The sequence below is a fragment of the Salmo salar genome, chromosome ssa06 (assembly GCF_905237065.1).
Source record: "Salmo salar chromosome ssa06, Ssal_v3.1, whole genome shotgun sequence".
NCBI lineage: Eukaryota > Metazoa > Chordata > Actinopteri > Salmoniformes > Salmonidae > Salmo > Salmo salar.
The window spans coordinates 63,348,971-63,376,923 of NC_059447.1; the positions used below are offsets into that span (position 1 = coordinate 63,348,971).

Sequence of the window (27,953 nt, forward strand, 5' to 3'; positions counted from 1 at the left end):
TCACTTCTGGTTGAACTGAAATAAGAAACAAACCACTCATTTGTCAACCAATTGTATTGAACATACCAATTTCCCCAAAATCTCCAGATTTCATTCCTTCAAGTTTAAAACTTCAAGATGGGACATATTGCTCACTTAAAAATCCACATTTGAGCTTTAATAAACATAGCTAATTCACCCAGTGCTAAAATAAAATAATCCCAGCAATTCAGCACAATTGTTGATATGGAAACATCGTAAAAACAGTAGTTCTGCCAAAAAAGACAATTAAGCAGTGATCTCTGTTGTTGGATGTGATCTTCTGGAGCTCATTCAATAAGGACCCATGCAGGCAATGCATATTCTACTCTGTCATTAACAGTAAAAGGGTAAGTGGGGAACATAAACTGAAAACCAAAGCTTGTCCTGACATGAGGTTCTTCAGAGCAATTGAACAAAATCCCCCAAATGTATCCCTGAACGTTTGTTCGAAAGTTGTGTCTATAAGACCACGGTCAAATTATTTACAAACATTTTACAGAAAAAAAAGAAAGAAACGCAACAATGAAAATCACAGATGTCTCAAAATAATATGAGAGGAATGATATCATGGCACAATGTTCTTTTCCCAAAACAAGTTGGACACAACCCGAAACCAACCCTTCCTCATGCCCTTTTTGGGTCAAGTTAAAAAGAATTCCAGAAAATGGCACAGAGTAACACTGTCCAATATCAACAAGACTAAATAAAAAGATTGCTTCACTTTTCTAAATGTTCAAGTATCCCAAGTGGAACTGCATAGCCCTGAAGTTTACATCTTAGAATCTCATCCCACGTGTTCTCTGCTTATAGACTGAATAGCTGCGAGGGTTGTTAAAAACAGAATTGTGCCAATCACAATCGAGAGATTAGCTATCATTCAAATGAATGTAATTAGTTACATTTCATAGCTTTTACATACTAGACACTAATAGGGTTTTGCTGGTATTGCATACATAGGGCCATAGCTGAACAACATGTAGTTGCTCTGAATCATGTTTAGACAGACATTGTGCTTTGGGGGTTGAGTTCGGCCAGAGACTATGAGCAGACAGACAGGCCCTTGTTCTCATCAGAAGAAGTGTTAGGACTTCTTTGGACAGTGCGATGTGGAGTCTGTGTTGAGGACCTCAATCATGGTTCTAGTCATTGGGAAGGTTCCTGCTACTGATGGAAGACTCTGGTACCACACTGGTAGGCTAAGAGAATAAAAATATACACACAGTACCAGTCAAAAGGCTGGGGACACATACTCATTCAAGGGTTTTTCTATTTTCTACATTGCAGAATAATAGTGAAGACTATGAAATAACACATATGGAATCAGGTAGTAAGCAAAAAAGTTATAAATATATCAAAATATATTTGAGATTCTTCAAAGTAGCCATCCTTTGCCTTGACAGCTTTGCATTTTCTCAACCAGCTTCATGAGGTAGTCACTTGGGATGCATTTCAATTAACAGATGTGCCTTGTTAAAAGTTAATTTGTGGAATTTCTTTCCTTCTTAATGCGTTTCAGCCAATCAGTTGTGTTGTGACAAGGTAGAGGTGGTATATAGAAGACAGCCCTATTTATTAAAATACCATAGTAATAATAATACCAAGTTCATATTATGGCAAGAACAGCTCAAATAAGCAAAGAGAACAGTCCACCATTACGTTAAGACATGAAGGTCAATCAATCCGGAACATTTCAAAAACTTTGAAAGTTTCTTCAAGTGCAGATGCAAAAACCATCAAGCACTATGAAGAAACTGGCTCTCATGAGGACTGCCACAGGAAAGGAAGACCCAGAGTTACCTCTGCTGCAAAGGATAAGCTCATTAGAGTTACCAGCCTCAGAAATTGCTGCCCAAATAAATGCTTCACAGAGTTCAAGTAACATGACACATCTCAACATCAACTGTTCAGAGGAGACTGTGTGAATCATGCCTTCATGATAGAATTGCTGCAAAGAAACCACTAGTAAAGGACACCAATAATAAGAGACTTGCTTAGGCCAAGAAACACAAGCAATGGACATTAGACCGGTGGAAATCTGTCCTTTGGTCTGATGATTCCAAATTTGAGATTTTTAGTTCAAACCGTTGTGTCTTTGTGAGATGCAGAGTAGGTGAACGGATGATTTACGCATGTGTGGTTCCCACTGTGAAGCATGGAGGTGGTGGTGCTTTGCTGGTGACACGGTCTGTGATTTATTTAGAATATATTTAGAATTCCAGCATGGCAACCACAGCATTCTGCAGCGATACACCATCCCATCTGGTTTGAGCTTAGTGGGACTATCAGTGGGACAATGACCCAACACACCTCCAGACTGTGTAAGGGCTATTTGACCAAGAAGGAAAGTGATAGAGTGCTGCATCAGATTTTTATTTATTTAACTAGGCAAGTCAGTTAAGAACAAATTCCTATTTACAATGATGGCCTACCAGGGAACAATGGGTTAACTGCCTTAACTGTTCAGGGGCAGAACAGATTTTTTTACTTTGGGAGTTCGGGGATTCCATCCAGCAACCTTTCGGTTACTGGCCCAATGCTCTAACCACTAGGCTACCTGCCGCCCCCAGATGACCTGGCCTCCATAATCCCCCAACCTCAACCCAATTGAGATGCTTTGGGATGAGTTGGACCGCAGAGTGAAGGAAAAGCACCCAACAAGTGCTCAGCATATGTGGGAACTCCTTCAAGACTGTTGGAAAAGCATTCCTTATGAAGCTGGTTGAGAGAATGCCAAGAGAGTGCAAAGCTGTCATCAAGGCAAAGGGTAGCTACTTTGAAGAATCTAAAACATAACATATATTTTGATTTGTTTAACACTTTGTTTGGTGACTACATGATCCATATATGTTATTTCATAGTTTAGATGTCTTCACTATTATTCTACAATGTAGAAAATAGTCAAAATAAAGAAAATGAGTAGGTGTGTCCAAACTTTTGACTGGTACTGTATATGGTTCAATACACATAGAAATAAATAATTGGCCAACTTATGTGTTTAAAGGTGACGCAAGTGGATATGCCGAGCTACTCACCTCTTTAAATTCATCCAGTTTTTTGCTGTTTTACTAAAGCTGTCAGGACTGTGTGTTGTCATGGCTTCAAAATCAACCAACTGGAGGAATAAAATAAAAAATATATAAACAAGGAAAATTCTTAAAAAACAGGCTCATTGATAACTACATATAGTATACATGATTACGAATAAACCATTTTCCACCACTGGAAAATGTAACATATTATAATGACGTGGTGTAAAGTAGAGCAAAACTATTCAGCAGTATTACCTTCCCTTTGGGGATTCTGCCTATCACCTCCTTCCCACTGGCCATCAGTGCTCCCATGACAACAGAGTATGCCACAACACTGTAAAGGGAAATGGGGACAAAATATAGAGAAATTAAACTGATTTCATAACTAAAAAAACCTTTTCACAAAGTAAAATCACAATTTAGACAGAACCAAACTGAAAACTGTCATTACATCCTGTCTTGATGGTTACAGCAGAAAATATGACTTGGATAACACCTTACCTAGACCCTCTGGAGAGGGGCATAAGATTACAGAAGTAGTAAACCAGGGAGAGAATTAAATTACACACTGCATCTGCATCCTGAAAGAGAGAAAACAAAAACAATTCATACTACAGGATCCACTTCGAGGTAATATCATTATAAAACAATGGGAAACTGATATGATTAAGTCATGTCTGAAGTTTGTTAACTGAATTTTAACTTGGGAGGGATCTACTGAGTTTAATAAGGAACGGAACAGGTTAGGTAGCCTCATGCAAAACTGTCTGCTCCCAATTTTTCAGTGGTAGAGAGCGAATCAACACAACAAAAGGACAATTTTTGATTTACATCAGATAGTAGAGCAACATTATGGATCGGATTGTTGAGATGGCAATTCATTTCACAACTGGAAGCCAACATTGACAGTCAGAGAAAAGAAAACAGAGGGAACGGGGAACAAGTGATCGAGAGAGAGAGAGAGAGAGAGAGAGAATACCCCAAGTTCAGTGGACAGCATGAGAGCCTTGCCCTTGGCAGTCAGGTCTTTGTAGATGGACTCAATCTCAGACTGGTACTGCTGAGTGCGCTCCTCTGTGGTCTGGGTCTCCACTGAGAACAGCATGTTGCCCACTCTAAGGCCACACAAATACACGCCGTCTGAACAAACACTGTGGTCTGTAACATGGTCTGTATAACCGCTGTGGTACTGTACATCAACATTCATCAAGGAACAGACAACAAGGTGCACTTTAGTGAAAGCTACAGGGTTAGAGCTGAGAATAAGCTGAATCATAGTATTTCAAGCCTTGCATTTCAAGATGTCTTAGAAAGTTCGAGCTGAATGACAAAGAATTCATATTGGTTCAAATGATTTAATTTAACTAGGCAAGTCGGTTAAGAACTAAAATATTTATTTACAATGATGGACTACACCGTAGGGGCTAGGCTGTTTATATTTCATTTCTCAAACGCAACCAATATTTCTTTGATAATATTCCACACTTGAGGAATCCTATACAATATGTTTCTCACTGCAGCTCTTGCCTCTTGCAGTTTCTGTGTTTTTGTTCTGCAACACCAAATGGCCTGATTGTCTGGTTCTTTCCCCATCACGGGGCTTTTGGGAAAGTTTGATTTTATTTCCCTGTTCAACATGGTTTTAGCAAGGAAAGGATTAGTTGTTTCTACTACATAATGTAACTGGAATGCAATGTCAACAAACAGACCTAGAACATTTGTTAGAAGTTCCCTAACAGAAACATCTGAGCTGTGAATTCAAATGAACAACGAGCCAGAACAGCTTCACTGCACCTTAGCCTAGATTCTACAAGTGTCTGGAACTCTATTGGAGGGATGCGACACCATTCTTCCACAAGGAATTCCATCATTTGGTGTTTTGTTGATGGTGGTGGAAAACGCAGTCTCAGGCGCCACTCCAGAATCTCCCATTAGTGTTCAATTGGGTTGAGATCTGGTGACTGAAACGGCCATGGATTACGGTTAACATCATTTACATGCTTGTCTAACCATTCAGTGACCACTCGTACCCTGTGGATGGGGGCATTGTCATCCTATGGGGGCATAGTCATGGTAGCCAAAATAATGGCCTGTCCAGCATTTTTATACATGACCCTAAGCATGATGGATGATAATTGCTTAATTAACTCAGGAACCACAGCTGTGTGGAACCACAGCTGTGGTTTTTGCACATTAAATGATGTTTTTGCACATTAAATGATGTTCCATGACAGGAAAAATTCTCAAATTTCATTTATGATTGGAAAATCTTAGGTAAACCACTGATGGAGGTAGACTATAATGTCAATAGCTTAGTTCTTTATTCATTTATTAGAAGCAAATAAACTGACCTGTCTCCTGTTATGGTGATTGTGAAGCCGTCATATTCTTTGCCAGGGTCTTTTAGACTGGGCACCTTGGAGTTAACCGTGAAGCCATCTCTCGTTTTACTGTTAAACTGCTTCAGGATAGAAATGCAAAACAGCAGTAAATCAGACATTCTATCAGCATTGAAACACATGCCAAGTTGACCTAGATCTCAACTCTGATGTACATGATATCACACACACCACTCAGTAGTTCCTAGATGCTATTCCCATGAATACTTCAGACCTTAAACCGAAAACACTATCATACTATTTTGAGGAGTCAATATTTTCTTATCAGGGTGTTGTTCCAGGGCTCGACATTCAGGTAAATTTGCCAGTGGCTCACCAGGACAGTGCCAACTGAAAACTACTGATGCAAATGGGAAAACAACACTGTCCAGAGTCAAGATCTGACAGGAAAGTGAATGATGCTCCCATAATTTCAATAGCAAGTGATTTTATATTTCATTTGCAGGCTGAGCAAGTAGCCTATACACAGTTCATACTGGCAAGCCAAATTCAAGGACCTACATTTTACATTTCATTGTTGTTAGTCTATAGAGCCCCGCCCCACCCCCAACAAAAAACACATTATACAAAACAAGTATGCATTACCACTTGAAGAATAATGCATTTTTAATATCCCTACCCAATGGAATTATGCATTGACATTCACATTATGTTTACATTCTAAAATATATGTCAGAATAATGTGGGCATTGACTGACTAAATACAGCATGCCCCAATAGATTCCCCATAGGTGTAGGAAATATGTTCCAAGTTATGTTATGTAGCTCACCAGTAAACGCTAAGGTAAGGTATTTGAAGTTCAAAGTCTTGGTTGAATATTTGCGATGCACAATGCAAGCATCATTGAATAGCCGACCATGAAAATCAGACATTTCCTCAATGCTATTTGGACCTTGAAAAGTCCTTGACGTTATTGGCAATTTAGAAGTTCTGCTGCTCCAATAGCAATATACTTACTCCGTGATTTAATTTCAGATCAGTTTTTAAGAGGGATGTTGCCACTTTTGTTTGTTTCAATTGACGGGTGTTGGGCTAGTCTGTTGCTTTCATTAAGGTAAAGCCGAGCATTATGCGCAAGACAACGTCAAATGTTGGCTACAACTTGGTTTTCCATACAAAGCGTTCAATTACAAAGGGTACCCGTTTTTATTTCGCTTTCTCATTTTAAAACGTGATACAATAACCCCTCAATAACTCTTCTCAAATGGCGAGACTGAGGAAAGCTACCACATGGACAGACTTCATTAGTGTGTTTGTGTCACCCTACTGTATCACTGACGTTCTTTGGTGAGCTGCTCCACCAAACAACCAGCTGTTTGAGAGCTGCGCACTCTCTCTGCCTGACAAATTATCTAGGCTGTGCGTGTGCAACGCGCATGTGATAAATAATCAAACAGCTTCGGGAATTTAGTTTTTTGAATAAATTATATAGCCTAGATTAAAAATTGCGTTATTACAACAAAAATCACTAGCCCAAGCGGGCCACTGACGGGTATTATCGACTGTCCGAGAGGGTTTCCTAAACCTCCCCTGTATGTCTAACCCTGTGTTCTTAATACCTTCATTATAGGGAGAAGGTCTTCCACCGTGTTCACATTTTCCAGTGCTTGTCTGACTTCCAGTAGGCCTCTTGGGTTGTATGCCCTGAGGACAATGCATCAGTAAGTCAACATAGTGCATTTGGAAAGTATTCAGACCCTTTCCCTTATTCCGCATTTTGTTAAGTTACAGCCTTATTTCTAAAATGGATTATATTATTCCCCCCCATAAATCTACACACAATACCCCATAATGACAAAGCGAAAACAAATGTTTGCAAATTTATTGAAAAAAAAAGATTTACATAAGTATTCAGACCCTTTGCTATGAGACTCAAAATTGAGAGAGTCAAAATTGAGTTCAGGTGAATCCTGCTTTCATTGATCATCCTTGAGATGTTTCTACAACTTGACTGGAGTCCACCTGTCGTAAATTCAATTGATTGGACACGATTTGGAAAGGCACACACCTGTCTACAGTACAAGGTCCCACAGTTGACAGTGTATGTTATTATAGAAACCAAGCCACGAGGCCAAAGAATTGACTGTAGTGCGTCGAGACAGGATTGTGTCGATGCACAGATCTGGGGAAGGGTACCAAACAATTTCTGCAGCATTGAAGGTCCCCAAGAACAAAGTGGCCTCCATCATTCTTAAATAGAAGAAGTTTGGAACCATCAAGACTCTTCCTAGAGCTGGCTCCAGGCCAAACTGAGCAATCAGGGGAGAAAGGCCTTGGTCAGGGAGGTGACCAAGAACCTGATGGTCACTCTGACAGAGCTCCAGAGTTCCTTTGTGGAGATGGGCGATCCTTCCAGAACGACAACCATCTCTGCAGCACTACACCAATCAGGCCTTAATAGTAGAGTGGCCCGACGGAAGCCACACCTCAGTAAAAGGAGTTTGGGACTCCCACTGAGAGTTTGCCAAAAGGCTACTAAAGGACTCTCAGACCATGACAAACAAGATTCTCTGGTCTGATGAAAACAAGATTGAACTCTTTGGCCTGAATGCCAAGCGTCACGTCTAGAGGAAACCTGGCACCATCCCTGCGGACCCCAAGCACACAGCCAAGACAACACAGGAGTGGCTTCGGGACAAGTCTCTGAATGTCCTTGAGAGGCCCAGCCAGAGTCCAGACTTGAAACTAATTGAAAACCTCTGGAGACCGGAAAATAGCTGTGCAGCGACACTCCCCATCCAACCTGACAGATCTGCAGAGAATAATGGGAGAAACTCCCCAAATACAGGTGTGCCAAGCTTGTAGTGTCATACCCAAGAAGACTTGCGGCTGTAATCGCTGGCAAAGGTGCTTCAACAAAGTACTGAGTAAAGGGTCTGTATACGTTTATTTTGTATACATTTGCTTTGTCATTATGGGTTGTGTGTGTAGATTGATGAGGAAAACAATTTAATCCATTTCAGGATAAGGCTGTAACGTAACTAAATGTGGAAAAGGTCAAGGGGTCTGAATACTCTCCGAATGCACTGTATATCACCATGTAGAAAATATTTCTCTAATAAACAATCTGTATTTTCTTTAAAAGGCACACCTGTGGTAAACCAATATTCTGTCTTTGATGAAATTGAGTATGTTGTCAAAGTAGGCCAAGTATCTTATGTTGATGATTTGTCCTCTATGGAAACAAACAAAAACAGGAAAACCACATAATCAAAAGGAATATCTAAAAATACAACTTGACTCAACAGTTGTGTCAGATTTACACAGCGGCCATCTTTGAGACGATGTCATTTTCCTTTCGGTTACCTGATAAGGTTAATATGGTTATTGAACCCTCGGCTGAGACTTCTGGCAGGCATCTGGTCCAGCCACAGAACAGGCTGGTCTGGATCAGCGATCCTTCAGAGGGACAGTACATCACAATGACTTGAAACGTGTACCAAACCTCAAGACTGACAAAACAGAAACAGTAGACAGGGTGCTGATTGATACTGCAGATGCCCATCGTGGTAATAACATTTTGTTTAAAAAAAAGTTACTATAAAACAAATCTCACACCCAAGCCTCACCTCCTCCATTTGACGGCAATATCGAACATGTCTCTCCACTGCATCTGCCTGGTTTTGCCGTTGACTCGCACCTTTGAATTGCTCCAGGTGCGCTGCATAGCCTGCATGACCTCCAGGGCTGCTAGTCCCATGGCTATTGAGTTGAAACACAGCACACATTCAATTTCAGAACTTGGAAATATACTGTTATGGAGCTACTGGATTAAAGCCATAGGATGGGGTGAGACAATATTTATTCCACAAAGACCAACATGTACAATAGTTAGTTTGTTATCTTCACATGAGTTCCAGCACGCACATTGTTTTTAACAAAGGACATGTTGTTCAGGGCTGATAGTCACAGTCACATTGAAACTGACAGAATTACTTCATCTGATTTCAGCCAAGAATGTACAACAGATTTGAGGCTGAACTCAAATGTGCTCAGTATCTCACACACCTCTGTGTATTCTGCGATTGGGAAGAAATCCTGGTGTGTCGTATTGCATAAGGGCACCAAGGTGATCAGCAGCACAAATGAGCTTCTGAACTTCAGTGTTGTAGCTTTCAAAGTTCTGAGGTAAAACATCCCTACAACGGCAAGGCACGAAACAAGATCAGTTGGGCAGGTTACAAATGGGTTGGATAGCACAAACACTCAGTAGATCAAAGTCATCTGCTGTAAATGAGCCTGCTCCATTACCCATCAGTTAGCCTATACTACCTGACAGAAAATACTTTACTATGTTCAGTCAGCAGCAGGTTCTATCCCTTTGAACTCACTTAATATGAGGCTGCAGTCCTGGCTGCTCCTCATAGTCCTCTATAAGGAAAGGAAGGTGTTTTGCCCAGTGGTTTTTGAAGTTTCCTGGAAGATCCTGATCAACATTATATTCTGCTACAGGTTTGTCGAGATGCGAGTGCAAGTAGCGAGAGTATTCTGTGGGGTGAAATGACATGAGGAAAATTCTAACCATATCTCCATAGGCAGGAAATGATCAAAGACACAACATTCCGCTTCAGGTTGAAATGTTAGTTCAGAGGTCACTATAGCTGACTAAACTCCTCGGTGAAGGAAGTTTCTGATGAACTCCACCAAAGGAGTGGAGCAGAGACCAGGCTTTGTGGAATTCAGCTTACATCGACTCACTCAAGGTCAATACTTACATTTCAATTATGAAATGCTTACCTTGTACCCATGTTTGTCCTCTGTAGTTGTGTGCCTTTCTTCGTTTGCTGAAATCCACACTTTTTCAACAAACAAATCAAATACAACTGCCGACTGTTTGCTCTTTGCTGTTGCTCTAAAATGACCACTCAGCGCAAATGCGGCAACTAAATCTCAACAAGGAAACAGTCGGTGGTTGTATTTGATTAACGTTTACAGAAAAAGTATGAATTTCAGCAAAGGCACGCAACTACAGAGGACAAACATAGGTACAAAGTAAGAATTTCATTATTTTTTTAAAGAATTGACCTTGGGTGAATCGATTTTAGCTGAGCGGAATTCCAGAAAGCCTGGTCTCTTCTCCACTCCGTTGGTGAAGTTCATCAGAAACTTCCTTCACTGTGGAGTTTAGTCAGCTAAGGTCACTAATGCTACGCTCACCTCGGAGGTATTTCACTTTGAGATATTCCGAGCTTGCCTTCTGGCCCAGCAGAGGGTCGTTCAACATGACTTTAGTCTGAGCCTTGATTCCTTCATAGAACTGCCCCATGGACACGTGGCTCAGACCCTTCATGTACTGACATACCTCGTTGTAGGGCTCCAACTGTAGACACCTCTGAAAAACACAACACTTGGTGTTACACATCAAGTCCAATGACACATAGGTGTACGAATTTTAAAAAAACGGAGGGAGGGAACCTCAAATTCACACATGCGTAACTCTGACTCAAAGTGGATGTCACCGCAGTCACTCAACCTTTCGGTGTTGACGGTGTGAACGGCCTGAGGCTAACAGCTCTAGCCTGGTGAGTCATGACCCCACCAAAACACATTCTCCACAGGCAGCCTGGGAAGCACACGACACGGTCATGCAAGGTGATGTTTTGGGGGAGGTAATAGTAACCGTCATAGTAACGCGTGAGGCCTACTGAATCGCCACAGCGGGGCTGCTGATGGGACAGTAGGCCAATAGGCAGGGCGTTTACACTGCCAAATGCTATCATGGGGACAGAGAGAGGATATGGAATGATGACGACAGTCAGAGTGTGGCCTACGTGACACGAGTCTGATCAGGAGCGCGGCACTGCTGCTCGTTAGACTGCGATGCCATCAACCGCCTGATGCCACAGTGAAAACAAAGCATCAGCAGAATCGCTTGTAACGGCTGGATTGATGTTATAAAGGGAGTGGGACAAGTATTGATCCGAGGGGGGGGGGGGTTCTCTCTAGACAGCATGCTTAGAAAAACTGATGCAAATGAGTATCATTTGAATGGCAGGCCAGCCCCATCCTAGCCAGTACTATTGCACATACAGTCCACAGTAAAGCAGTCCGTTATCATGAGGGTAGATGTAGAATAACTAGTTCAGCTGTACTGTAATTGGTAGACTGATATCGTGTCCGGAGAAAGAAGCTGTGCGACGCGGCCATTACCTTGAAGTTGCCGACTGCCTCCTGGAGACTGCCGTGGTGGTACAGCATCATGCCTCTCAGCTGCAGAGACTGGATGTGGTTCTGGTTGAGCATCAGGGCTTTCTGGAAGCACTCCATAGCTGCCTCAAAGTCTCCAAGCTCCCTACAGACAGGACACAGGGATCACTCACTGCATTGGCCCATGAGTACTAAGGCCCTGACCTTTTCCTGACCACGATGTGAACTGACCAGGTTGAAACCAAAACAGGTCATAGAGCCTCCCCACTGTACCTGTAGGCTTGTCCGAGACTTTTGTACGCATCTATGAAGTCAGATTTTAATTTCAGGGCCTCCTTGAATGTTTCAATGGCTTCCTGAATGGGGGACAAGATTGTGTCGTAAACATGCAGTGATTTAACCAAAAGCGGGTTACACTGGCAGTACTCAAAGTTGAGCAACTATGGTTTTCTACAAAAATGTCTACACCTTTAGCATTCCTCTGTGGAAGAATGTTAGACCTTTGTATAGCATGGCAATGGGCTGGTTTTTCTTCAGATCCAAAGACTGTTGAAAATCCTCCATAGCTGCCACATAATCCTATTTGGGGGAAAAACAAAAATCAGAAAACCAACTATGAGAACTTTATATATTAACACCACCAATCAGAGACCCCGTATACAGATCATGGTCTGTCAGTCTGACCTCGGCGATAAAGAGCAGAGTTCCTCTGTGTCTGTAGAGGCGGGCGGAGGGCTGGAGCTGGATGGCTTTGGAGAGATCACTCAGAGCCTCACTGATCCTTCCAAGCGGAGAAAGGATCTGCAAGTATATTATTCAAGTAAAACTTGAAACGCATGAAATCCAAATGGTCCAATGGTCTAGTAACTAGGCTACTTCAAGGCATAGCGTTAATACAACAGCAGTTGCCTCCCGTGTAAGATTTTTTTTTTAAAAGCCTGCTTGAGAGAATAACACCGCCGTCACTCATTTGTAACAATTTTGCATGGGGTGACACAGAAACTTGCTCCATTTAAAAACAGGCATGCAATTCAAGCATGATAGTAAACACCAATGAAAACCAATACCCTAACACAAGGTATAACACAAACAGCGGGTTAACCCATGAAGCATTAACAGGCCTAGCATTATCCTCACCTCTGCCCGCTGTTCGTATACCTCAGGGCGGTTGGGCTCCAGAGTGATGACTCGGCTCAACTCGAACAGCGCCAAGTCTGCATTCTTGATGTCCTTCCATAGAAGGAGAAAAGAAGAGACAGTGTCACCCCTATTGGACGATCCAGGACAAAAAAAAAAAAGGCCACTCGCAGCCTTCATCAATCACGTCCAATGACAAGCACATATGCTAACTGCTGAGCATTGCAGATTAGATTTTTATTTATGATGTGTCATACTGAAAACATTTGCTGTGAATAAAACTGCTGGTATCAACATTCTGTGAACTAGTATCATGCCGCTGTGATCACTTACCTGCAGACTCTTTTTCCCGTATGCTATCCCTCTCCCGTAGATGGCACTGACCACCTCTGGATCCCCCTAGAAGAGGACAACACACTGATATGTCTTCCATTGCAAACATCACAACATATTCAAAGCAGGGACGTAAAACGTAAAAAAGGCAACAGTAAACATGTCGTCCCCCACGAATGATGCAACCAGTGACAACAATTCAAAGCAGACTATACTGACAGTAACAAAACATGTGCCCGTTATAGCGCCATGAATGTTCTAGTCGATATGAATGTTCTTGCATATGTTGTGTCTTGACAGTGTTCGCAACATGTGTACCAAATGTTGTTACAGTATGATTATCTGTGACTGATTTATATGCATTTATTTGCCAGACCACGCCCACGTGAATGTTCATTGGTCAATTGGTCATGGTTCATTGGTCATGTTATTTTAGGTACTAGTCTGGAAAATATTGCATTGGGAGACCTTTGTCCTGAGATGCCACATAAGTTTCGTGCGGATTGGTCATTCTTTGCTAGAAGAGTACTGTTTTAAGTGTTTAAAAAATTCAAAATGGTGGAAAAGCCATCATGGCGGGCCTTAGGGGCCCCTGAGGCGCATTTTTTCCTTGTGAGGAGAGGGACCTATGTACTGAAGTTCATAACTTTAGCTCAAACGGGGTGAGGGGCGTGACATTTCAAAGTTTGCATTTTCAGTCGCTTGTTATAGCGCCACCATGTGGCTAATCAGTGTAATTTAGTAAATGCAGGATCTCTACGGCAAGATGCATCATTCACCCAAGTTTAGTCAAAATCGCGCCAGTGCTGTCAGAGATTGAGTGTGACGAACGGAGACAGATCAACAGTCTTTAATCGTGGGGAACAATGAAGTCTGTACGTCTGTCTCTCTACTATTAATATATTTGTCTAAACAAAAAATACGCATTATTCAAACTGTCAAGAAGGCCAGACCAAGACATGTATAAAGATGAGTGTTGTAATTCATGCATCTTATGAATGTTAACCAACCTGTAGTAACAAGGAGAAGTGTTTGATGGCTTCATCGTACAGGCCATTGCCAATAAGAACATATCCTATAGCTGCAATGAAATGAATAATGAGAGTCAAGCAATGTATAGCTAACACTCCACAAACCAAACTCTTTCAGGAATAACTTCTTACCAAGCTCCTCATTTGTGTTGTGGTTGTCCACTGCAAAAGGGAATCGCTTCTGCTCTATGAACAACTTGGCTTGTCTCTGTTTGAACGAAGACAACGCTAGTTATTCCACTACAATGAGTCAGTCAAACAGAAACGCCCAGGCAAAAGCACTGAGATCTCAGTGAATTTGGTGCATCTCACCAGGATTTTCTCTGCGTTGAGAGAGAAGACAGACTCGCATGGTGGGTTGCTTCCTTCCTCACAGTCTGGGTCCTCCAACTGTAGAATAAAGGACTCTGTAAGGAAATATACAGCATCAGACAACAAAGCACCCAGACTGCTGCCAACTTGGTCATTATGGTGACACACACAGTAAAAAAAGAAACGTCCCCTTTTCAGGACCCGGTCTTTCAAAGATAATTCGTAAAAATCCAAATAACTTCACAGATCTTCATTGTAAAGGGTTTAAACACTGTTTCCCATGCTTGTTCAATGAACCATAAACAATTAACGAACATGCACCTGTGGTACGGTTGTTAGGACACTAACAGCTTACAGACGGTAGGCAATTAAGGTCACAGTTATGAAAACTTAGGACACTAAAGAGGCCTTTCTACTGACTCTGATAACGCCAAAAGAAAGATGCCCAGGGTCCCTGCTCATCTGCGTGAAAGTGCCTTAGGCATGCTGCAAGGAGGCATGAGGACTGCAGATGTGGCCAGGGCAATAAATTGCATTGTCCGTACTGTGAGACGCATAAGACAGTGCTACAGGGAGACAGGACGGACAGCTGATCGTCCTCGTAGTGGCAGACCACATGTAACAACACCTGCACAGGATCGGTACATCCGAACATCACACCTGCGGGACAGGATGGCAACAACAACTGCCCAAGTTACACCAGGAACGCACAATCCCTCCATCAGTGCTCAGACTGTCCGCAATAGGCTGAGAGAGGCTGGACTGAGGGCTTGTAGGCCTGTTGTAAGGCAGGTCCTCACCAGGCATCACCGGCAACAACGTCACCTATGGGAACAAACCCAACGTCGCTGGACCAGACAGGACTGGCAAAAAGTGCTCTTCCGCGGTTTTGTCTCACCAGGGGTGATGGTCAGATTTGCGTTTATCGTTGAAGGAATGAGCGTTACACCGAGGCCTGTATGATGGAGCGGGATCCCACTCTTCCACCAAGGTACCTGGAAGATCCCAGACATGTCCTGGGGGAATGACCCTAGCCAACAGGTCCCAGATGTGCTAAATGGGATTGAGATCCAGGCTCTTTGCTGGCCATGGCAGAACACTGAAATTCCTGTCTTGCGGGAAATCACGCACAGAACGAGCAGTATGGCTGGTGGCATTGTCATGCTGGAGGATCAAATCAGGATGAGCCTGCAGGAAGGTTACCAAATGAGGGAGGAGGATGTCTTCCCTGTAACGCACAGCGTTGAGATTGCCTGCAATGACAACAAGCTCAGTCCAATGATGCTGTGACACACCGCCCCAGACCATGACGGACCCTCCACCTCCAAAACGATCCCGCTCCAGAGTACAGGCCTCGGTGTAACGCTCATTCCTTCAACGATAAACGCGAATCCAAACATCACCCCTGGTGAGACAAAACCGCGACTCGTCAGCGAAGAGCACTTTTTGAGTGAAGAGCACTTTTTGCCAGTCCTGTCTGGTCCAACAACGGTGGGTTTGTGCCCATAGGTGACGTTGTTGCCGGTGATGCCTGGTGAGGACCTGCCTTAAAACAGGCCTACAAGCCCCCAGTCAAGCCTCTCTCAGCCTATTGCAGACAGTCTGAGCACTGGTGGAGGGATTGTACGTTCTTGGTGTAACTCGGGCAGTTGTTGCCATCCTGTACCTGTCCCGCAGGTACAGGACCTAACGAGTGCCAGGAAACATTCCCCACACAATTACACCACAACCACCACCAGCCTGTACCGTTGACACCAGGCAGAATGGGGCCATGGACTCATGCGGCTTAGGCCAAATCCTGACTCCATCAGCATGATGCAACAAGAACCGGGATTTATCAGACCAGGCAATGTTTTTCCATTCCCCATTTGTCCTGTGTTGGTGGTTGCGTGCCCACGAGCTGCTGCTTCTTGTTTTTAGCTGATAGGAGTGGAACCCGGTGTGGTCGTCTACTGCAATAGCCCATATGTGACAAGGACCGACGAGTTGTGTGTTCCGAGGTGCTGATTTTCACACCACTGTCGTACTGTTACTTGCCTGTTTGTGGCCGGCCTGTTAGCTTGCTCCATTCTTGGCCATTCTCCTTCAACGAGCCGTTTTCACCCACAGGACTGCCGCCGACTGGATGTTTTATGCACCATTCTTGGTCAACTCTAGACACCGTCATGCGTGTCATCCGTTTCTGAGATACTGGAACCAGGGCACCTGGCACCGACGATCATACCACGCTCAAAGTCGCTTAGGTCACTCGTTTTGCCCAGTCTAACGTTGAATCAAACAGTAACTCAATGCCTGCTTTGTATAGCAAGCCATGGCCACGTCACACTGTAGGAGGAACCATGTTCGTGAACAGGGTGGTGTACCCAATAAACTGGCCCTGAGTGAATAAGGATCAAACATTGGCAGGCTTCAAGGCTTTTACCTGCAATGAAGGGCCTGCTCATCAAATACTAATCCTGTATTGTTAATTGAGTCATAAAAGCCTTAACAAGTTGTGACACTTCAGCGGGAAACCCATAGGATGATCTCATTCATTCAGCTGGATATTTTTTATTCATTTGCAAAGCAATTTGATTTTCTTTCGCTACAATGCACATTCCAATACATAACCTGTTCCAGCAAGACAATGAATGAGTCAGCGCGAGCTTTGAGGTGCGCTCTGGGTTACGCTCAGGAAAGGCGTACACTGCAGAGAGCCTGTACTTGCTGGCATCGTGATAAAAAACTTAAGATACATAAGGATAGTACTGCATTATTCGGGGAAACTGGGGACCTTGTCTAAGTACTTTCTGTTAGTCTTGAAATATTAGTTGCGGGGTCTCTGATTCCACCCTGACCTTTACAATCAAATCCTAACCTCTACGAGAGAACGAGTTCTCTCTCGCTTGCTATGTAACTTCCTGTCAACGGGTGCGGAAGAATAGGTTTGGTTAGTTTAGCTAGCTGCATACACAGCGAGTTACGAGGACGTGGCAAAACTGGGTTAAAAGACCGCTTACCGCAATCCGTTGTGTATTCCTCCCACTCTGACGGAGAGCTGCAACCATGTTTGTGCAGTTCGCTATTGAAGAAAGTGAGTGTAGAGAGGTATTCCGTGGAAAATATAGCACGGGATAAGTACAGAAGTGAGAGAGCTACCACAACAACACTGCCAGCAGGTGCCATGTTGTGTTTGATGTGTAGGTAAGGAGCGCTGGCGCTTTGGTAATGTAGTTCCCGTGTTCCTACTCCCCATCGTGAACTTAACTACCAGTCAAACTGCAAACGACTACAACTCCCAACCAATCACGCACAAATCCAGGAAGTCCGGTTTTTCAAGCCGGTTTCTCCATCGTTACCAACAAAAAACAGAATGGCAAAGCGGTTTAGATGTGTTGAATGCAATAAGGGCGCGCACGAGCTTCACAGAGATTACAGTAATGGGATCTTGAAGTTAACCATATGTGTGAGTTGACTAGCTGGCTCATGTTGATTTATTGGTTAAGATATTAGCTAGCTAACTGGTGATACTAGGCTTAGTTAGAAATGAAGCCAAAGGGACCTGTGACTGCCAGCTGTATAACTTAGCTAGCTGGGTGTCTCTGCTCTGTTTTTATTCAAGTTATGATGCCTGATGATGGCTAGCTAGCTGAAATGTATATAGAGTAAGTGGTTAGTGGTTGGGACTCTACCCTTATAACAGAGAAAACAGTAAGCTAGCTATCTAGTTTAGCCATAAAAGCTGGAGAAATGCTTTTTAACATTTTTTATTTAACCTTTATTTAACTAGGCATGTCAGTGCTTGTGGTCTGTCTCTATTTCTTTCAGGGATCCTGCCAAAAGCCTGTAGACAAGTACATTGAATATGATCCTGTCATTATTCTGATTGATGCCATTTTATGCAAAACTCAAGCATTCAGACACATTCTGTTCAACACTACATTGAACGTAAGTACAGTAAGACACAAACTATTCACTAGAGTCAGAGTACAGTGCACGCTTTAGACAATGTATGCAACTTCATCTACATTGCATTGCATTTACTCTCCAGACAGAGGACTCAAGAAATTATGCCATGTCCTGTTGATGGTTTCTTCCACAGATTCACTGGAAGCTGTGTGTGTTTTGCCTGCTGTGTGAGGCCTACCTGAGGTGGTCACAACTTCAGGGATCTGAGCAGAGCAATGACCCTGCAGACATCATTAGATACACCAAGGAATGGGATTTCTATGGCATGTTTGGGGTGGCAGCTCTTGGTGGGTATATAAAGCATGGAAAAAGGACAGGCACATTATTATATGACAATGTTAATAGCAATGTTATAACAATGTTTCCAAGTGTAGGGGAAGTGACAAATCCTGCTTTCTTTACACATTGATTCCATACAAATGACAGCCTTCTGATGGTTGGTACTGATTTCACGTTCATTTGTCCACAGAATTGGGTGCGTTTTCTGTCGGAGTGCTGTCCTTCCTGTGGCTGTTTCAGTGGTTGCTTGGCTTTGACTTTGAACTGAGCTTACTGCTGAAAGCCCTCCTGCTGTCCAGCTATGGCAAAGTCCTGCTCATCCCTGCAGTCATATGGGAGCATGACTACTCCCCGCTCTGCTTCAGCCTCATCAAGCTGTTTGTGCTCACGTCCAACTCTCAAGCCATAAGAGGTACATTAAACAATTCCTCCATCAGTGTTGCAATGCTCCCATTAGTCACTCACATCTAGCTTCATCTCTGTTCTTGACAATTCAGCGAGCGATTTGGAGGGAAAATTGATTGAAAAGTTCTAATTTCTCATTATTGATCCTGGAATATAACCTATTTCATACACGACATGACCAAAAGTATGTGGACACCTGCTCGTCGAACATCTCATTCCAAAATCATGGGCATTAATATGAAGTTGGTCCCCCCCTTTGCTGCTATAACAGCCTCCACTCTTCTGGGAAGGCTTTCCACTAGATGTGTGAACATTGCCTGCGGGACTTTCTTCCATTCAGCCAAAAGAACATTAGTTAGGTTGGCCACTGATGTTGGGCGATTAGGCCTGGCTCGCAGTCGGCGTTCCAATTCATCTCAAAGGTTTTCGATGGTGTTGAGGTCAGGGCTCAGTCAAGTTCTTCCACACCGATCTCATCTAACCATTTCTCTATGGACCTCGCTTTGTACACGGGGGCATTATCATGCTGTAACAGGAAAGGGCCTTACCCAAACTGTTGCCACAAAGTTGGAAGCACAGAATCGTCTAGAATGTCATATGCTGTAGCGATAAGATTTCCCTTCACCCGAACCATGAAAAACAGCCCCAGACCATTATTCCACTTCCACCAAACTGTACAATTGGCACTATGCATTGGGGCAGGTAGCATTCTCCTGGTATCCGCCAAACCCAGATTCATCCGTCGGACGGCCAGATGGTGAAGAGTGATTCATCACTCCAGAGAACGCGTTTCCACTGCTCCATTGTCCAATGGCAGCGAGCTTTACACCACTCCAGCCGACGCTTGGCATTCTGCATGGTGATTTTAGGCTTGTCGGCCATGGAAACCCATTTCATGAATCCCCCCACAAACAGTTCTTATGCTGACATTGCTTCCAGAGGCAGTTTGCAACTCGGTAGTGAGTGTTGCAACTGAGGACAAAGATTTTACGCACTTCAGCACTCAGCGGTCCTGTTCTGTGAGCTTGTGTGACCTACCACTTCGTGGCTGAGCAGATGTTGCTCCTAGACGTTTCCACTTCACAATAACAGCACTTACAGTTGACTGGGGCAGCTCTAGCAGGGCAGAAATTTGACGAACTGGCTTGTTGGAAAGGTGGCGTCCTATGACGGTGACACGTTGAAAGTCACTAAGCTCTTCAGTAAGGCCATTCTACTGTCAATGTTTGTCTATGGAGATTGCATGGCCATGTGCTCAATTGTATACACCTGTCAGCAACGGGTGTGGCTGAAATAGCCAAATCCACTAATTTGAAGGGGTGTCCACATACTTTTGTATATAGAGTGTACATAAATCACCATAGATATCACATTTTCAATTAAAGGGTAAATGGACAGCTCACAGGGTATTGATTGGGAGGCTAGGAGCACTAGTGTGCACCAGCAGATGGCAGCTCTTACTCCTAGCTTGAATCTATGTTAGAACATGAATGCAGTTGTTCCCTAGAGTTACTAAAATAGGCAGTTTATAAATAGTTCCAAAACTGTCCAAAGCTAACCCATTAATTAACTGGCTTACTCTTGCGTTATGCTTTTTTTTTGTTAAACAATCAGCCGTGCAAGGCAAGCGTTTGTCTCTGTGTGCCGCTGTGATTTGTCACATTTCACAGGATAATGCCCTATTGGATTTTTGTATCTGTTTATTGCACTGATGGGTTATTCAGTTTCCTGACGATAATGATTAAATGGAAGTATTTCTGCAATGGATTGGATAAGGTGATTTAATCATTAAACCCTATTTGTATGGGATTTGTTTTACTGGGGGGACGTTGGGTAATGTAATTGTGTGCACGAGCACAAAACACCACGTCTGTAATTTTAGTCCCGTCCAAATCTGCCATGTCAGTAATTTTTGGATGGCAGGAGAGTAACAATTCCAGACAGAATAACCTACTGTTTTTTGGTAAACTCCAAGTCCTTTGATAATACTAGTCCCTTGCGAATAGACATCACAGTGTTTTGAGAGTAATGTCTGAGTTTGACAGGTGTTGCTCACGGTTTGAGCAGGAAAACAATAACTGATTCGATAAATTGAACAAAGTGCTGCACATAGTTTATATATGAACGGCTTACATGTATCAACTTTCACAGTGAATGCTTTTATGTACAATGCCTTCAGAAAGTATTCAGACCCCTTGACTTTTTCCACATTTTGTTAGGTTACAGCCTTTTCCTAAAACTGATTCAATTGTTTTTTTTTCCTCATCAATCTACACACAATACCCCAATGACAAGCAAAAACAGGTTTTTAGACATTTTTGCTCATTTGTAAAAAATAAACTGAAATATCACATTTACATAACTATTCAGACCCTTTACTCAGTACTTTGTTGAAGCACCTTTGGCAGCGATTACAGCCTTGACTTCTTGGGTATGACGCTACAAGCTTGGCACACCTGTATTTGGGGAGTTTCTCCCATTATTCTCTGCAGATTCTCTCAAGCTCTATCAGTTTGGATAGGGAGCGTTGCTGCACAGCTATTTTCAGGTCTCTCCAGAGATGTTCGATCGTGTTCAAGTCAGGGCTCTGGCTGGGCCTCTCAAGGACATTCAGAGACTTGTCCCGAAGCCACTCCTGTGTTGTCTTGGATGTGTGCTTTGGGTCGTTGTCTTGTTGGAAGGTGAACCTTCGTCCCAGTCTGAGGTCCTGAGCGCTCCAGAGCTCTCTTCATCAAGGATCTTTCTGTACTTTGCTCTGTTCATCTTTCCCTCGATCCTGACTAGTCTCCCAGTCCCTGCCGCTGAAAAACATTCCCGCAGCATGATGCTGCCACCCATGCTTCACTGTAGGGATGGTGCCAGGTTTCCTCCAGACGTGATGCTTGGTATTCAGGCCAAAGAGTTCAGTCTTGGTTTCATCAGACCAGAGAATCTTGTTCTCAAGGTCTGAAAGCCTTTAGGTGCCTTTTGGCAAACTCCAAGCAGGCTGTCATGCCTTTTACTGAGGAGTGGCTTCCGTCTGGCCACTCTACCATAAAGGCCTGAATGGTGGAGTGCTGCAGAAGTGGTTGTTCTTCTGGAAGGTTCTCCCATCTCCACAGAGAAACTCTAGAGCTCTGTCAGAGTGACCATCAGGTTCTTGGTCACCTCCCTGACCAAGGCCTTTCTCCCCCGATTGCTCAGTTTGGCCGAGCGGCCAGCTCCAGAAAGAGTTTTTGTGGTTCCAAACTTCTTCCATTTAAGAATGATCTGTGCCTCGACACGATCCGGTCTGAGCTCTACGGACAATCCCTTCGATCTCATGGCTTGGTTTTTTCTCTGATATACACTGTCAACTGTGGGACCTTTTTATATAGACAGGTGAGTGCCTTTCCAAATCATGTGCAATATATTGAATTTACCACAGGTAGACTCCAATAAAGTTGTAGAAACATCTCAAGGATGATCAATGGAAATAGGATGCACCTAAGCTCAATTTCAAGTCTCATAGCTCCCGAGTGGCGCAGCGGTCTAAGGCACTGCATCTCAGTGCTAGAGGCATCACTGCAGACCCTGGTTCGATTCCAGGCTGTATCACAACCGGCCGTGATTGGGAGTCCCATAGGGCGGCGCACAATTGTCCCAGCGTTGTCCGGGTTAGGGTTTGGCCGGCGTAGGCCGTCCTTGTAAATAAGAATTTGTTCTCAACTGACTTGCCTAGTTAAATAAATAAACAAAAATACAATTTAAAATAAAATCATAGCAAAGGGTCTGAATACTTATGTAAATAAGGTATTTCCATTTTTTATTTGTAATAAATTTGCAAAAATGTCTATAAACCTGTTTTTGCTTTGTCATTATGGGGTATTGTGTGTAGATTGCTGAGGATTTTTTTCAAATTTAATCCATTTTAGATTTAAGGCTGTAACAACAAAATGTGGAAAAAGTCAACGGGTCTGAATACTTTCTGATGTTTTGGGTGTATGAATTGAATACTACCAAATGCATCAGTTAAAAAAGATTGTGCCTACTAAATGTAACCCTTGCTGTTAATAGATGGCAATGCAGCATACAACTGACATAAACTTTTTGAAATGATAAATTAACTTTTTCATCCATAAAACGCATCTCAAGTGCAAGTGCACTGTTTAGCTCACGTCTGAAGGCTGGGGGGCATTTAGGACATCTACTGTTGATCGCTAAAATATCCGAATGATTATGATCACACTTTCTCAATTCAAATATTATGGCGACACTATACCAATGATGGCTGATATGGTTTAGAAACTCGGGAACCAAGCTCAAGTTCTCATTGTTGCCCTGTTATGGCCTGGACCTATTGAAATATCTTCACACCTAGAAAAAAAACTGCAGGTTTCCATCATAACTGTCAATATATTGAAAAAAAGAGAGAATTACTGGCTGCAGTTTGGGAAAAAATAATCCCGTCCAAATTGTCCTCGAATAACGGACATTCTGGGGTAATAATTACATAATCAACGTTCTCTAGTAATACTAGTCCTGTGCGAATAGGGCTTTAATCTCATTCGTATAAATGTTTTTCTATTCTACAGCAAGTAGGAGTTTAACATGATTCCAAAGATGTTCAGAAGTACTTTTCCTGCATATTGTCGTGTTTGTGATTATTTTCTGTTCTCTCTTTTCCAGTCATTTTAAACTGCAGCAGAAGGCTCTCCCTGATGGCTGTGTGTGTGGGTCTGCTGTTAGAAACGTGTGTAGCCCAGGCGTTGCAGATGCTTCCATGGAGCATACAGGACATCCTGCCGTTCCACTGACCTGTTTAAGGCCAGTCCTGAAGAACACACTGTTACAATGGCACCTATTATACCCTGGACCAGAGTGGTGAGGACCAACTGGCAGTGCTGTGTGGAGTGTGCCTAGGAATATACAGTGATTTCCAAAAGTATTTGGACAGTGACAGTTTTTTTTGGGGAGGCTCTATTACAACACTTTGGATTTGAAATGATACAATGACTGAGGTCCAGTGCAGTGAAACTTTTTTTCTTCCCTGTTTTGTATCATATTGTACAACAGCTGATGAAACTGACACTGTAATGCAAACCATTTTATCAGTGTTATTTCCTGATTTGTTTCTGGTTGAAAATAAAAATCTACTCATGACCTTCTAAATCAGCAGGTTTGCATGGGCGGGAGCTTTGGCTTGCCTGGTGACATCAGCAGGTGGTAATTGGTTAACAAACCAACAACAAAGAATTCCAAACATTTCTGCCAATAACAGCTAGTTTTCAGTTTTCTCTTCCCTACTCAGACCACTCCCAGATAGTCCTAGCAAAATTCCTGCTTGAGAAATATTTGTTTGCTAAAAAAACTATTTTTGTTAATTTTGATGGGAAACTAATACAGTAAGGTACCTAATTGTTACCCAGAAATGATTTGATCTTGTTATAAAAAATAGTTGCATTGGGCCTTTAAACTTCAGACTGTCGGCTTTAATTTGAGGCCATATTCATTCATATCAGTTGAACCATTCAGAAATTACAGAACTTTTTGTACATTGTCCCCCCATTTTAGGAAACCAAAAGTATTTGGACAAATTCACTTATGTGTATTAAAGTATTCAAAACTTTAGTAATTGTTCCCATATTCCTAGCATGATATGACTACATCAAGTTTGTGACTCTACCAACATGTTGGATACATTTGCAGTTTGTTTTGGTTGTGTTTCAGATTATTTTGTGCCTAAAGAAATGAATGGTAAATAACGTATTGTGTCATTTTGGAGTCACTTTTATTGTAAATAAGAATAGAATATGTTTCAGAACAGTTCTACATTAATGTGGATGCTACCATGATTATGGATAATCTTCATCGTAAATAATCGTAAATAATGATGAATGAGAGTTACAGAAGAACAAATATCCTACCCCCAAGACATGCAATAACAGGGCAGGTTAGCATTTTTTTGGGGGGGGGGTATGATATTTATGCCTCTAACTTTCTCACTAATCATTATTCACGATTCATTCAGGATTATCTGTAATCATGGTAGCATCCACATTAATGTAGAAGTGTTTATAAACATATTCTATTCTTATTTACAATAAAAGTGACTCCAAAATGACACAATACATTATTTACCATTCATTTCTATTGAAACACAACCAAAACAAACTGCAAATGCATCCAACAAGTTTGTAGAGTCACAAGCTTGATGTAGTTAGTCACTGAGTGCTTGGAATATTGTACCAAATACTAAACTGCTGATACACATATGTGAATTTGTCCAAATACTTAGTCCCTCCCTTTTAGGGAACCAATGTACAAAAAGTGCTGTAATTTCTAAACGGTTCACCCAAAACATTTATAATAATCAAATAAAAAAGCTGATTAACCTCATAGTCATTGTATCATTTCAAATCCAAAGTGCTGGAGTACAGAGCCAAAACAACAAAACATGTGTCACTGTCCAAACACTTCTAGGCAAATACTGACACTGTGGACCTGACAACAACCTCTGTTGGGATTGGAGTTACTGAGGCCACGGGACATTCCTGAGGCTATTTGTGAAAATATCTACCATTATAGAAAGGGAGGTAGCACATAGTGAATGTATTCTTAATTCCATGCAATGCCAAAAACCACAAGCTGTGTATAAGCAAAACATACCTTGATATGGAACAGGTGTGTGTGTGTGTTACAGAAAGAACTTGCATTGATGGGCTTTACAGTAATCACATTTATTGTCTTAAATTGTTTTGAATTTAAGCTGTAAAAAAGATCAATACTCTCTTGGTAATCAAGCCTGTATGATTAAGACTAGGAACTGTGGAATGATAAGCATTTGACACACATGCTCACAGAGGCTGGCTTTATGTGCTAAGGCCACTTGAGACCTTCTAATCGGTTATGTAGTGCATATCAGTCTGCATATTTCCTGACCAAAGCCAGCTGCTTTGTTGGTATTTCTTAACTGTATAAAGCACACAAATCTGTCCACTGGAAATGCTGTTGTTGTATGCAGACAGAGCCTAAAGTCAGTGTGAATAAAAGTATATTTTTGATAACTCACTGATTTTTTTCCAGCAGGTCTCATTTATTGTTTCTCTCTTCCTTTTTTTACAGTGATAGAAAAAATTGAAAAAATACATGTTTCTCATTCCTGCCATAACTCGGGTTCAAATGTAATGCCAAGATGCATGGTGTGCTCACAAGTTGTAACAGGACTTTACATTGTTGAGTGAACTTTGCCTTGGAATGTTTTGTTTGGTATCTTTACCTGGATACCTCAACTGGATCTGAGCATCTGCCAGTCTGAATGGTCCAGGAAGACGAACAGTCATTGTTTTTAGACCGCTTGCCTTGCAAGCACATGTGGAATGAGAGGAGAGAAGAATTAAAGGTGTATCCTGAATAAATACTGAGTATCGGTATCTTATCCAATCAAGAAGGCATGTCAAGTAGAAGCTAACAACCAGCAGTCTGCAGTGCTAGAACAAAGATTCATCCCCACATGTTCTCAGGGCACATACTGTTAAAACCAATAAACAGAGATCTAAAGCCTGGCATGCTGACCCAGCCCAGTGCTTTCAAACAGTGGGAACGTGTTATGAATGGCCTCAGGTGGTCGCGGGTAATTGTAGATCCATGCTTTGAAAGATTCCACTGCTTGTGAAATTGACCGATGTGCCTTAAGGACATGTCAAAACTGGTTTTAACCCCTGTAATAAGCCTTCCAAATAAAATACACATACCTAGCTCAGTGTTGGTAATTGAGAAAGTTAAAGTGTTCCAGCAAGCTGGTGGGTGAGATTAGCAAGCTTGTAGTGAGTGTTGTACTAGCATTATTCAACCTGAGGGTAATACTACAAAGCAGCATCAAGCAGCATCGAGTTAGCCAACTATCGTGCCTAAATATTCTGATATATATACAGTGCATTCAGAAAGTATTCAGACCCCTTGACTTTTTCCACAATTTGTTATGTTACAGCCTTATTCTAAAATGGATTAAAAAATAAATAAATCCTCATAAATCGACACACAAAACCCCACAATGACAAAGAGAAATCAGGTTTTTAGACATTTTTGCAAATTTACTACAAATAAAAATAGAAATACATTTACATACAGTTGAAGTCGGAAGTTTACATACACTTAGGTTGGAGTCATTAAAACTCGTTTTTCAACCACTCCACTATTTTCTTGTTAACAAACTATAGTTTTCGCAAGTCGGTTAGGACATCTTCTTTGTGCATGACACAAGTAATAATTTTTCCAACAATTGTTTACAGTCAGATTATTTAACTTATAATACACTCTATCACAATTCCAGTGGGTCAGAAGTTTACATACACTAAGTTGACTGTGCCTTTAAACAGCTTGGAAAATTCCAGAAAATGATGTCATGGCTTTAGAAGCTTCTGATAGGCTAATTGACATCATTTGAGTCAATTGGAGGTGTACCTGTGGATGTATTTCAAGGCCTACCTTCAAACTCAGTGCCTCTTTGCTTGGCATCATGGGAAATTCAAAAGAAATCAGCCAAGACCTCAGAAAAAAGATTGTAGACCTCCACAAGTATGGTTCATCCTTGGGGGCAATCTCCAAACGCCTGAAGGTACCACGTTCATCTGTACAAACAATAGTACGCAAGTATAAACACTATGGGTCCACACAGCTGTCATACCGCTCAGGAAGGAGATGCGTTCTGTCTCCTAGAGATGAACGTACTTTGGTGCGAGAAGTGCAAATCAATCTCAGAACAACATCAAAGGACCTTGTGAAGATGCTGGATTGAACAGGTACAGAAGTATTTACATCCACAGTAAAACGAGTCCTACATTGACATAACCTGAAAGGCCGCTAAGCAAGGAAGAAGCCACTGCTCCAAAACCGCCATAAAAATGCCAGACTACAGTTTGGAACTGCACATGGGGACAACGATTGTAATTTT

The 27,953-nt window shown here is 42.2% G+C and overlaps 2 protein-coding genes across 3 annotated transcripts; one reads left to right on the forward strand and one right to left on the reverse strand.

Annotated features, from left to right (window-relative positions):
- Positions 1-36: 36 nt before the first annotated feature.
- Positions 37-17,629, reverse strand: LOC106607802 (tetratricopeptide repeat protein 13). 2 transcript variants are annotated; one of them, XM_014205165.2, is made up of 23 exons: positions 17,410-17,629; positions 14,411-14,505; positions 14,231-14,306; positions 14,078-14,148; positions 13,068-13,133; positions 12,735-12,827; positions 12,282-12,398; positions 12,066-12,176; positions 11,871-11,953; positions 11,601-11,742; positions 10,608-10,782; positions 9,782-9,938; positions 9,459-9,589; positions 9,020-9,152; positions 8,757-8,849; positions 8,542-8,625; positions 7,010-7,094; positions 5,402-5,511; positions 4,030-4,165; positions 3,552-3,631; positions 3,306-3,384; positions 3,054-3,133; positions 37-1,217 (listed from the first exon to the last, which is right to left on the reverse strand). In XM_014205165.2, the coding sequence occupies exons 1-23, from the start codon at positions 17,573-17,575 to the stop codon at positions 1,103-1,105; spliced, it is 2,478 nt and encodes an 825-aa protein (XP_014060640.2). In that variant the 5' UTR covers positions 17,576-17,629; the 3' UTR covers positions 37-1,102. The 2 variants fall into 2 exon arrangements, with proteins under 2 accessions (XP_014060640.2, XP_045576770.1); XM_045720814.1 differs by lacking the exons at positions 37-1,217; positions 3,054-3,133; positions 3,306-3,384; positions 3,552-3,631; positions 4,030-4,165 and adding an exon at positions 4,936-5,011.
- On the forward strand, positions 17,571-26,071 carry arv1 (ARV1 homolog, fatty acid homeostasis modulator). Its single transcript, XM_014205166.2, has 5 exons — positions 17,571-17,855; positions 18,218-18,337; positions 18,492-18,645; positions 18,828-19,049; positions 23,690-26,071. The coding sequence occupies exons 1-5, from the start codon at positions 17,763-17,765 to the stop codon at positions 23,815-23,817; spliced, it is 717 nt and encodes a 238-aa protein (XP_014060641.1). The 5' UTR covers positions 17,571-17,762; the 3' UTR covers positions 23,818-26,071.
- Positions 26,072-27,953: the final 1,882 nt, after the last annotated feature.